Here is a 13,654-nt window from a genome sequence, read left to right on the forward strand (position 1 = left end):
GTACATATTTTTCATAATATGTGAGACCCAAGGGGGGGGTATTTTGGATGAGGGGGGTTAAAACAAAAAATACACTAAAATATAAAAACCCAACTCCTTTCAAAATCATATAACTTTTTCATATGTTACCCAAATGTCAAGGTATAAAGACATATTTGAAGCTCTTTTAGAGTAGCACACAATCATGCTAATTTGACTAACTTTTACTCAGGGCATATCTTGAATGCTCCCACCAATCATGACACCACAACTCGGGTTCTTCGCTCCGATGGCAATGATCGATTGCGTGCATCTGCAACACCTTCTAGCTACTGCTTTGCAAGGAGTCTTCTTTCTTCTTGTTGCTTCTCCCTTCGCAAATGTTGCAAAAGTGTCTTCCATTGCTGATTCGATACCGTGCCAGTGCTTTCCTCGACCTGCACTCTGTTCCTTGTGCCTTGACCTAGCTTTTTGGCTTTCTTGTCTCACATCCTCTGTCTGCTTCTCTTGCAAGCCATGGCAAGATGCATGTTGCGATTGATGCCATGGCCACGATCAATCTAGAATAGACGCGACCCAGAGAAGCTAACTGCTGAGGTGAGCAAAGAATAGAAGACAACTTACCCGAAAGAAGACAATGATAAACGCAAGGTCACGTCGAGGTGCGTGCGGGTTACAGGGCGTTTGCAGGGCGGGGGCAGGTTGCAATTACTTAATCTTCCAAGATTTGATGGGTGGAAGGTGTGAAAATTTGAAATTCATGGGAGTAGCAAAATTTCAGCTGTCGGTTTTTCCCCCCTCTGATGATACACATCAGCAGACTTGGATATCCCAAACAAGTGCAATGTGGACTAAAATGCATCACAACACAAATAGGCCAAAGGGCACATTATTGGGTTTGATGCTGTGTATTATTAAATGCAATGACCTTTGGCATGCTTATGAACCATATAGCAAGCAAGTGCATGGAAAAAGAAACAATTCAAAATTGTAAATACCGTTGGATTTATTAAAATATCTTTGCACATGCACAAATTGCACTTTTTCGACTTCTTCCATTTTAGGGTGAATCTAGATACCAATACCAAAAACTATCAATGTTTTAGACCACCATGCACTAGTCCCAATAGTTTGGATTCCAAATTTTCAATCTGTTTTGGTTTTCAACAAATTAAAAAAAAAGTTATGGGGTCTGTCCTCAAATGGGTATGCATCACTTTAGCACAACATTGGAGGCCTGTTAACCCATGCATAATAATCTCATTTAGGTATGTCCTTGGGTTGAGGAGAAGCTCACATAGTGTACTTTAAAATGATTACTTGGTTGCATGTATGTATAGAACAAAATTTTGATGTTTTTGAATAAATTGCTATATAAAAGTTATGGAGTGTGCCCTGAAATGAGTATGCATCACTTTAGCACAACATTGGAGGCCCGTTAACCCATGCATAATGATCTCATTTAGGTGTGTCCTTGGGTTGAGGAGAAGCTCACATAGTGTACTTTAGAATGATTACTGGTTGCATGTATGTATAGAATAAAATTTTGATGTTTTTGAATAAATTGTTATATCCTATAGTCTTCAAGATGCATGCTTCACATGCAACATAAAACTTGTAATGCTTGCCTATGCCTCCATATATGGTAAGCAAAGGGGAATGCACAGAGCTGCAAAGTCAAAAGGCAATAATTTTCAACCTAGAACTCCGATTACTAAATTAGGCTAATAATGATCTACAAGATCCAATGCAAGAGCTATTGCTCCAAAGTACCATAGCATTGTACAAAGAACTGATTGTAGTCCTCAAACAAGATGATTGCCTTGAAGGAAGGGCTCAAATATAGTGGAGACACTTGTAGCTCAAAATGTTGCATACATTGCCTAAACTAATGTGGGACAGGATAGTGGATGAAGATACTCTCCTTGACCTATGCAACAAGATGGATATAGATGAGGGAAATGTGTTTTTCCTCTTAGTACATGTAGGCCTCCTACATTCCAAATAGGATATAATAAATATTTATGAACACTTAATGGAAAGCCCTCCTCTTTAGCTAGTTGCCAGAATATTACTTTTGTTGTAATAAGCATCATAGTCTACCTCAAATCCAACCTCCCCTACCTCACCACCCACTCCCTACCGTGGACTTGAGTACCATACTCCTTATATTTTTTGAAATCTAAGCTAACTACTATTCCTTACTTTTCCTTTTTGCACATGCCTCTTTCCACTTCCAACTAATTCAGGTCTCTAACCTACCATCTTAAAATGCCTTTTTTCCATCTCTCAAAAACATCCTTATAGGACTATCAAGTAGCCCAAACCATTTTCCCTACTCTTCCTCTACTTTCTCTCACCCTACCTCCCCCCCTTCTCTAATTCTATCCTTGCTTCCACCTCTTCCCTATCCCCGGACCCCTACAACTTCATCCTCTCCTTTAGTATTCCTTATATACTCTATGCTACAAAGACATCAAAAACAACAAAATACCCATGCTCTCTAGAAAAAATATGAAAATGGTAGACGTGAAGACTTAGACTTAAAAACTAAATGATATTGAAGCACGCTTGGTTGCTATCATAATTCCATTTGCTCAAATTAGAGGATTAAACATACGAAGGGCAAATAGGACATAAAAGTGTCTTAGGACATTTTTATGTCCTTCTACCAAACTAGTGTTGACCTTTGCTCCTAGACCCTAAAACCTAGACCTTAAACCCTAGACCCGAAATCTTAAATCTTAACCAACCCTAAAGTGCAAGCAATAATATGTAAAATATTTTGATTTAAGCTATCACTACAAGGATGAACAGTTTGGCAAATATGGCACCATCATTGTAAATTAGAGTCCACTCAATAATATACTCAATAGTACAATGATAAAAAAGTCCTTCAACACTCCCAAATAAAGGGGAAAATTTCATGGAAGTGTTGTTAATGTTTTTGTTAACGTTGGCAAAGCACAACAAGTTCTACCATGTTTCTTGGATGAAAATGACACAGTTACTATAGCAATCAAATGAAAATTATCATACCAACATAACTACATGAGTGGCATTATTCGTCCAACATTTACAATGCTTGCCCTAAGAGAATTGTTGGATACACCACTATACAAACAATAGAATGTATGCATAGACAATCTTTGGGAACAACATGTAAGATATATTTAAAGTGTACAAGCAATCAATGATCAAATAGAACTCAATCCCGACAATATTGTAGAGGATGACCTTCTAACTAACACTTTAGTTCACGGCATATACAATAGCCAACAAGTTGTTGACTATGAAAACCAAACAATTACTGTTGCTCCATCTGAAGGTTTCTCTCCACTAGGCATTTTCAAAGACAAATTTTCCGTACATCATACCAAACCATAGCAAAGTGGGAATTAATGAACGTAGGCAGACACTTTGCTCTATCAATAGTTAACATTTTTTTCAAAACAATGAAAACCCTCATCAAACAAATACTTTCTTCATCTTGGGTCCGCACATGCAAAGGCCAACCACAAGGGAGGTCACTCCAAGCAAAAGATGCGATAATAGATACTAACATAGAGAAAATTTTGCAATCGAATATAGGTTATTGTGACTTTGCACACCTTCGAACATCACTAGACTATAAATACTACCTCAAAAAAAATCTTTTTGCAATGGTGAGGCAATTGGGAACCCCAACTTTTTTCATCACATTGTCATCTCCAGAGAAACTTTGGAACCCACTTATAGATTGCCTTAAGAATCTAAACCCTAATTCTAATACCTCAAACCAAACAAATTCAAACGATTAAGAACCTTATCCGATCAGACCCAGTTTCTACAGCAAGATATTATGTCCACAAATTTCAAGCTCTTAAAACATTGCTTCGCAATGATTCATCCATTCTCGAAAAAATGAATGACTTCTTTTTTGTCATAGAGTTCCAAAATAGGGGAAGCCAACACGACCATGGCCTCTTGTGGATCGACAATGCACCAATCTATGGAATTTCACCAAATGAAGAAATAGAAGCTTTTGTGGATAAAAACATTAGTACAAACATCTCTTTGTTTCCATTTGCTCATAAGGATATTCAAGTATATTCAAGTAGATAAACATTGCAAAACTTGCTACAAAAGACAAAAGCAATGCGGATTTGGTTTTCCAAGAGCTCCAATGAGCACAACAAAGATTCTAACTCGATTACAACTTGATTCAAATAAAAAGAGTCTACAAAAGAACATGAAGACAATCAAGTCAATCCTACTAGAAGAAGCAACATTCTCACTAGACTATACGTCCTTCTTGGCAACTATAAAACTATCACAACACGAGTATATTCAAAGCCTATATTCTTCTATTTCACAACCCACAATATTCTTGAGAAGAGATCCTAAAGACATATATACAAATAACTTCAATCCAACGTTGTCTAATTTATGGGGAGCAAACATTGATGTGCAATTCATACTAAATCCACATGGGGTTGTTGTGTATTGTACATCGTACATGACAAAAATAGATAAAGAGACTACAGAAGTAGTTAAAGCAGCTATGTCACAAAGTATGGCAACAAATGCTCAACCCAATGAATGTATCAGATGAATAGGCAATGCAATTCTAAACACTCAACATATAAGTTCCCAATAAGCAGTTTACTTGTCCTTGTCACTGCCTTTGTCAACATCCTCTAGGTGCTTTCAATACATCAACACAAGTCCACCAGAAAAATGTATGTTGCTATTGAAGCGATGACAACAAGTAGAGCAATTAGACCCAAATAGTACAAATATTTTCTTCGATGATATCATTATTAAATACTTGAAGCATCCCATGACTCTACACCAAATTTGCCTAGCAAGCTTTGCCAGTCAATACACCCTCTCAGCAACAATCCAAAAAAAATGCAAAAAAGAAAGAGTTATACGGTACAACAACTACAGTGCAAACGGTGATCCTGAGAAACACTACAGAGAGCTATGCACTTTGTTCCTACTATACCACATTGCCGAACCTACACTCGATGACTTGCATACTACATGGCACGATAAATACATCGATAACAAAGAGATAATAGACAAAAATAAGGCACATTTTAACAAAATTACTAAATCACTGTCACCGAATTATACAAATGTGTCTAGTACTACAACAACAGAAACCAATCCCCCGTACAAAATTTGAATATGTATGACATTGATATGCCGAAAACAAAAAAAACAAACTCAACACCACAATCAAACCTCTTAACATATAAACTACTTTCGCAAAATGAGCATTACACCACATTAAGACAACTAAATGAAGAACAACGACTAATTGTGAATGACCTCTTGCTAAAAAAGAGAGTGGATCCAGAAAACAAGATACATCTTTTCTTGACCAGCAACACAGGCACAGGGAAAACTTTCACATTACTAGTCATTGTCCAAGCACTTCTAAGGTATTACTCACACAAACAAACAACAAACATTGATTTACCAAAAGTTTTATTACTTGCTTACACTGGGAAGGCAGCCTTTAATATTGGAGGAACAACTATTCACTTAGCTCTCTATTTGCCTCCAATGGCATCCCACTACACAAGCCTCTCAGCAGAGATGCTCCAAGAACTATCGCAACTTTACAAAGACCTCCAACTAGTGGTCTTTGACGAAGTCTCTCTAATCGGCCATAGCAAGCTTGTCGCTGGAGATATGTGCCTTAGAGAGATCAAACACAACCACATGCAACCATTTGGGGGAGTAGACATACTGTTGTGTGGAGACCTATGCCAAGCTAGCCCCACAAAAGATTCATGGATTTTTATGGAAAAATTAACAAACAATTCAAAAGTTTCTACCTATTGGGAAGAAAATGTACTTCTCTATGAGCTAACCACACCTATGCATCAAACAAATCAACAATATATACAAGTGCTAAACAAAATAAGAGTGGGAGAACACACTGTAGATGACATAACATACATAAATAGAAATTACTTTCGCAAGACTTTGCAAAAACAAGACATACCTCACCTTTTCTACCCGAATGCAGCAAAAGACATTCACAACAAAGAAGTATTTGAATTGCTAACAACCAGTCCATACATCATTCAGGTAACTGAAAAAATACACAAAACATGTAGCAGAAAAGTAGCAGTTCTAGATGACCCAAAGAACACAGGTGGATTGCACAAATTGTTGCACTTGAAGCTTGGAATGATAGTCGAAATATGCTCAGAAAATTTAAACATTTTAGATGGCTTGGTCAACGGTGCAGATGGAATATTCAAAGACTCAAGTGAAAATAAAGAACCTCATGTTCTTTGGGTCCTCTTCAACAACAGTAACATCGGCAAAATGGCACGTCTCAACAACAAACATATCTACAACGATGAAATCCCATCCACTTGGACACATCCACTTGGACACCAATACATCCAATCACTCGTGAATTTCAGATCGAGAAAAACCACTTGAATACACTCTCTTGAACACAATTTTTGATACAACTAGTAGCTGCAAGGACAATCCACTGCATTTGATCCCTCTTCAATCAAATCCCACGGCCTTGCATACACAGCCCCCTCTCACATACACAACCCTCAAAATTTGTTCATCATCAATCCAATAGAGAACAAGCACATTAAGTAGATCCCAATGTTCTCAAAGAAATTGAGTGCTTGAAAAAAACAGAGATTATGGAATACTAAACAAATAGACTTCTCCAACCATAATAATAAACACATAACATTGCAATCACTCAATACTAGAGCTCTAAAATCACACTTTCAGGATATAATTAATGACAAAAGTCTACTAAATGCATCAATACTTTGTTTTCAAGAATTGCATAACCACTCATCCAACATCCTCCACTTGCCAGACTTCACATGTTTGCAAAGAACAAATGGCATTGGAATTGCAACATGTTACAAAAAAGACATCCATTTAATAAGAGAATAATATATCCAAAAGCAACGTTGTGAATGCCTGCCTACTTGCAATTTTCTCAACTAAAAGAAATGAAGAAATCGCTATCATCAATGTATACAATTCCCCTTCAACATCAACCAAAACACTTAACTCTTGCCTGCATACATTGATATACAAACATCCACAAAAATAACAATTATTGGAGACTTCAACATCAACTACCACAATTCCAACAATAGAACAAAAGAACTCACCACATTAATGGGAACATGACACAATGGATCCAACAACCAACTCTTGACCTATCTTCCCTGTCCCTTGGCGAATTGCGCTTCCCAAAATCGAGCTTGTTTATTCCGCAGTGTGCTTGCGCCTTATGGACGTTCGAAGAGTTCCTTCAGGAGGCAAAGCACCGCAATGGAATGTTGAAAACGGATAGCGGATTTGCTTAAGGAGCTTGTAGCACTCTTCTGTTATAGAGAGGGCCAAACTATGGAAAATTGGGGTATAAGATACAGATACTTGGATACAGCTTTTTTTTGCTTGTAGTCCATCTCCACAAAAGGAGATTGACGAAGGCGAAAGGAATGTGGCAGATGACTCTACGCTATCGTGGTCTGCGAGTGGAAGAGGTCCGGGCAGCACTACAAGCTGTGCCGGCTACTCTTTGGCGATGATGCAAAGTTTTGGCAAATCGGATCAAGTTCTCCCCAGGAGATCCATTTTTAGAAGCAGCACAGCTTTGCAATCGTGCTGGATTCAGAGGCTGAAACTATTCGAGCAGGCAACTGATTCTGAGGATGGTGAATCCGGAAGAAAGCCTCTAGGGAAGCAAGGCCGCGTATGGACTCATTTCACGAAGGATTTTAGTAGCTGCAGACGCCCTAATGCGATTTCCCATGTGCGATCTTCGTCTTGGCCTCCAGATGCACCAATGGCTAATGAGGGGGTTCTCTGCCAGACTGACTCAAAAATACGCATGGATAATAAACCTCGGCACCATATGGTTTCGGAGAATTCTGCAATCCATCGAGGGGATAGTCGCCGTGTTCCTAGTGACGAGGACACACAGAGCAGCGGCGCCAACTCTACGAAGAACTTGACTTCCACAGGATGGAGACGAAGTGACATGAAGTTCGTCTTTCTGCAGGACCCATGCTCACTAAAATGAGGCTCGCCAAACACACCGCAGTCGATCGAATCCGAAAAATGTGAATTTAAGGGCGACAACCTGGCGGCACAGCATCTCAGGCACGTAAATGAAAACGGCAGGGTTTCTGCTTGCAATTCTGGAGCCGGTGCTTGTTCCTCTCGGCATGGTCCCAACAGATCTCTGTTGCCATCCTTACATTTGAAGGGGAGATTGTTCTCCTCAGTAGCCTCAGCTTATAAAACGGTTGATATTGGCGGTGCTAGTGCAGATGTAGACAAATGGCTGTTTGTTTCACCTCTCGTTATCAAGATTGATAACTTAATGGAGCGTACAAAGCCACCACTTGTAACGGGTGTGTCTGAATCTCCAGGTGCTATCAAATTCATTCGACCTCCCCCTGCAAAACGCTATGATGTGCGTTCAGATGTATCACAAAAAATAGCACGGAAAGAGACTCGTGGCTTTATGGGGGCATCCAACAAGGGAGTTCTAGGGAGAGATCTCGCGAAGGTCTCAAAGGGTGGAGACATCAGCTTCGCAAGAATTCATTTATCCAAAAGGGAAGCTCTAGCGAGAGATCTCATGATGGCTTCCAAGGCTGGAGAAGACAACAGCTTGACGCAATTGCTAGGAGATTTGAATACCCAGAAATGGTCAGCAGGAAGTTGTTCTATTCCTAGTGATACTCCTTACAATGCAGATTTGCACCGCCTCTGCAAAAGCAACTAGTGGGATTCTGATAACCATCATGCCGTAGACAGAAAGGATGGGAAAAGGAGTGTGGAGACTGCATCAACCTTGGCAGCCTTTGCAAGCCGTTTCACTGACGAGAAGTTTCATGCAGCGAAGTTCAATGAAATTCCAAGAACAGGAACGAAAAGGTTTCCAGCTGAAAACCTGCCCTGTCTGGGAGGAGAGACTAGAAGCAGTGTGCCCAAATGTAAATCAGGTGCATCGTCTAGGGAAGATGTTTTCAGCCAGGTTTTGATCTGCTTCCTTTTCCAGTACACTCTCAAATAATGCGTGTTTTTTGTCAATTACTGGGAAACTAACATGTCAAGGTACATCTTCAAATGTTTCAGGTAGTAGTTTTGCTTGTGTGGTGAAATGTTCCACTCTACAGAACTAAAATGTCGATTTATGATATTGCCAGGTCCTGTCTCCCAGAAAGTCGATTTATGATATTGCCAGGTCCTGTCTCCCAGAAACTAGCATGACAGAGTATTGCAGCTGCCAGTTTACCTCGGGAATACTTCCTTGAAGAGTATGATCGATTTTGTCTCAAATGTGCTGCAAATCAATTAAGAGGTAACACAGCCGACAAACTCGAGGGACAAGTGTCTGGCCCATACCGACGGTGTGAAGGCTGATGTTGGAATCCAGTCTTCATGGGTTTCACCACATCAGAATTTCCCCCTGCAGTTAGCCAGTGATGTGACATATTTGGGACAGGGCAAAGGTCATATCCTTTCAAACCAAATACTTCCCAGCAAAAGACACTGTGCCCCTACCGATAAAAACAATAATGAAGGTATGAAATCCTTGATGAGGTTGTGGAACCATAGCTCTTAAACTTCCAAGGTTATAGTTACTGCTGTGCTGAAACTATTCGAGATGCTTTCCTAGGGTAGTAGAGTGTGCCACTGACATGATTGTTTTCTAGAGAGGAAATCTGTTGAATGTACCTTCAGCTCGTCCCATGTCTCTGAATTAGTCTTGCCTCATCATAGTCCTTCCCCTTGGTCTCATGTCTGTTTTATTGTGCTTGTCTTTGTCTCTCCTGTGCGAATTGAGGTTGGTTGTGCTGACCTTAGTTAGATTCCCTTGTCCATGTTTTGCATAGTGCTGATAAGATTTTATTGGCGATGACAGGAAGAGTGTCTGAGCCAGCTGACAGTAAACCTGTGGTAGGAATCTTGTACTACAGTGGATTCAAGTGAATGCCATGAATGCCTGGTATATATTGGCTGATCTATTACTTCTTCTATTTACAACATGACCTGTATTTTTTATTTAAAATGCCCATGATGCAATTGCTGTAAATAAGCACTGACGACAAAAGTAATCTGCCGTCCTCCTTGAGATTTGCCCTTCCTGTCCTTCCTTTTGGAGAGGGAATTGACCTTTCCACCTGGCAGGACGGGGCAGAGGCATCTTTGATGATGTAAAGGCATGTATTGGAATGACTCACAACAGGAAGCATCACCACCTCAAGAGTCAGATGGTCGGTTATACATCCTTGTCGTGAGGCATTGGAATCTCAATTAGGTTATAGTGGTGTTGTGACTGCCATGAGATTGAAACTGCACTATGTGTCTTCAGAGGACGAGTTTGGGCATGTTCCTGGATTCAACTTGATATATGTTCCCGTCGTATTAGTGGACATGTGAATTTCACCTTGTGAAGTTTTTGTCCATGTTGTGGCTTGCCGATATTCCAATAAATTCTATCTTAACTGCGGGGTTGCCCTATCAGCTAGATTGTCTGAGCATTTTTTGGTTAGAAAGGCTCATTTTGTGAGAGATATAAATGAATTCACAAGCAGGTGTAGTGAAGATAAGGATGAAGACCTCTGTATGAATGGATGCTCAACTATGTGTGTGTGTGTGGATATGTATGTGTGAGTGTATCTTTATCTATGGTCTCCACCCTACCGATGGGCGTTGATGATGTTGGTGGGGATGTCATAGTAGCTAGTCCCTCCTATGTGTTGATGGACTTTAAGGTTTCAACCTTGTGAGTGACTGCCATCAGATTGAAAATGCACTATGTATTGTGTTTGCAGAGAGTTTGGGCATGTTCCTGGCTTTATCTAGATATATGTTCCCACTGTTTAGCAGACACATATATTTCACTTTGTGAAGTTTTTGTCCATATTGCAGCTTGCTGATAGTGTATTAAATTCGTTCTATCTCAAGCAGAGCGTTGCCTTATCAGCTCTATTGTCTAAGCATTTTAAAAGTGCTTGTTTGGGAGAGACTATAATGAAATTGTATAGTCTTCACAAGCAATGAAGCAAACGGACAGTCCGTAGGTGGATAGTTAACGCGCATGTACGGGCTGGTGCTGTACAAACTGATTCGGCTGCTGCAGTATGGACTGCACGGGTTCCAAAGCTGAGTACGGCATGTACAGATTGCAGGCTACTACTACGTTATGGGCTGAATGAGAGTATAAGTTGTCTGCTGACTACTCTTATACGGCCAGGACATGACTTGAACAAGCTGCTGCCAGAGTGGCTGAGTGAGTTTCTGAAACCGGCCTTCCGTAAACAAAAGGGCAGTAAACGGTAACTAGCTTAGCATCCATGTCATTTATAGCCACATTGCATCTCTTTCAACCACTTCCTTAAAACTCAAAACCACTTAGAAACAACTTTGAAAAAGAAATTGGATGGAGGCTAGAATGCCCCTGCTCAATGAATTAAACACGAAACACCACACTGGCCCCAAATACATGGCGTCCCTTTCGGTATTTATTTAATTCTTCAAAAATGGAATTCTGCTTTACAACAAGGGCACACCCTTATACTGTTATGCTTGCATTTTCCACTACCAGAGCCAACACTGGGCCTTTGCTTGCATCCAATTCCAGTGCACCACTAGTACCCCAATGCCAGGGTCAAAACTAAGGCATATCTCAACAACTGTGTCACCTGACTGTGACAAGGCATCAATGCAAATCCCTAGAAGTGCTCAAATAGCCTCAAGACATCAAACTGCAACCAATCTGTTCCTCTGGCACCAATGAGGCATACCCTCTGTGATTGGGTATCTATCTACATCTTGTAATGCCCAGAAAGGACTCCAAACAACGAAATGCAAAGCAACAAGCTTCCAAGATAACAAAAGCAAATCAGAAGGAAGTTAGAATGTGCATTGGACCCGCTGTCCATGGAAGAGGGGCAAGCTCTTTCTTGCACTTATCCTCTGCTCAGGCCGAAATGACTCCCAGCCAAGGGAAAAGGGAGAGAATGAGAGAGAGAGAGAGACAGATTCTGGGAGCTAAGAACAGAAAGAAGAGCAAGGCTCATGGGTGCAGAGGCCAGGGCAAGAGAAGAAGGGCTAATCTTCCGTGGCAAAATCCACTTGCAGCTTCCGTGCAGCTTCAAATAACAGCCCTGCTTCGAAATGAGTGCTTCAGAATGCGTGCAACAGCAATTCAGTGACCAAAATCCACCCCGGGATGCGAGCACCTGCCTTGGGGTGCGTGCAGCTGACTTGGGACACGTGCAATCAGCGAGACAGCAGCAAAGACCACCTAGGATAGTGTGTCAATCAATGGGCAGCTAAGGGAGAGCTCCGTACTGCTGGAAAAGGTCCATACAGCAGGCCTTTCAGGCTCCCTACAGTCCATACGAGGGCATTAAATGTAGTTGCTGCAGTCTGTACAACGGGATTTGTGCAGGCCAAAAATGCGTGGAGTCGGACCTTGGAAGGCATGCCAAAACAGCCTTAGACCTTCAAAAACATAAGAGAGAGCATCCCTTAATGTTGGAAGAGGAGATAGGAAAGGGGAGGTGGTGGGTAGAGCATGAGGGGCTGCCACGTGGCCCCCTCATTAAAGCTCTAACCCTCCTCACCAATGGAACACTTGGTTTGCCCCCCACATTAAAGCCCTAACCCTCCTAACAAATGAAACGTTGGCTTCCCTTGGGCCTAACCTTTAGGCCCCTCACTTTCCTAGCATTTGGGCCTAGTGGGTGCACTGAGAATTGGACTAGGGACTTCGAGGAAGTGGGTGCTTCCTCTAGGCTAGTCCCCTTGGCCAAAGTAAGCACGACAGTAGCCACGGAGTTAGCTACACATGAAATTTACGTCCCCGTGACAGTTTCTCAGCTTGGCAGGGAGTTCTCATTGTGATTACCTTCAGCTGTGAATTGTGTTTTTTGAGGGACTTGTGGCCAAGGGTGATTCACTGTGGATGTTTTCAGAGCGCTTTCATGCTTCCAAGGCTTGGGGCAGGCTATCTATGCTTTCACCCATTGTTCAGGTACTCTAGTGAGTCAGTGGACACTTGGGCAGTTTGGGGAGTTGTGTGACCCCGTATGTGCTGCTAGTAACAGCTCCCAGGTTTTATCCAGGTGTTTACACTGAAATGGAAGCTTACAAGGGCATGAGAGATCGATTGACTGACTTAAAATGTCCACATATGAAAGAAAGCATATGGGACCAAAATGACATGTCAATGGGGGACTTGCTTGGGAGGGTGCACAGTGCACACTAACAAGGTGTAGGTGTGTAAATGTGCGCCACAACAATTCAAGAAACCTAACCACACAATGCTGTTCAAAGTGATGCTAGGGAGCAAATGTCGTGTAAAGCATCATCAAGTAGGCTTCGTTTAAGAAACCTAACCACACAATTCTGGTGCTGAAGACCCTTCTCAAGCTACATTCAAGGATTTTCAAGAAATGGATGGCAATTTCCTTACCTCAATGAAGTCAATGAAGTCGATCAAAGTTAGCATCATCAAGTAGGTATGTGTCAAGCATCCTGGGGAACTAAGAAATTGAGACTGCCTTGAAATCTAAGTTTCTTTCTCTGTATCTGCTGCAGAAAGCCCTTTCCATCTACATTCAAGGACTTCGAAGGAATGGATTGCTATTCCCTTACC

At 41.2% G+C, this 13,654-nt stretch overlaps 1 protein-coding gene across 1 annotated transcript; it reads left to right on the plus strand.

Moving 5' to 3' along the window:
* Positions 1 to 8,062: 8,062 nt before the first annotated feature.
* LOC147882937 (uncharacterized) lies at positions 8,063 to 9,273 on the plus strand. The gene is made up of 2 exons (XM_087401119.1): positions 8,063 to 9,019; positions 9,230 to 9,273. The coding sequence occupies exon 1, from the start codon at positions 8,360 to 8,362 to the stop codon at positions 8,765 to 8,767; it is 408 nt and encodes a 135-aa protein (XP_087257245.1). The 5' UTR covers positions 8,063 to 8,359; the 3' UTR covers positions 8,768 to 9,019; positions 9,230 to 9,273.
* Positions 9,274 to 13,654: the final 4,381 nt, after the last annotated feature.

This window comes from Dipteris shenzhenensis, chromosome 29 (genome assembly GCF_047967505.1).
Source record: "Dipteris shenzhenensis isolate YYH24624 ecotype China chromosome 29, Dip_SZ_1.0, whole genome shotgun sequence".
Taxonomy (NCBI): Eukaryota; Viridiplantae; Streptophyta; class Polypodiopsida; order Gleicheniales; family Dipteridaceae; genus Dipteris; species Dipteris shenzhenensis.

Coding starts and splice junctions, on each gene's coding strand:
- LOC147882937 (XM_087401119.1), top strand. CDS start 8,360: ATGGAGCGTACAAAGCCACCACTTGTAACGGGTGTGTCTGAATCTCCA.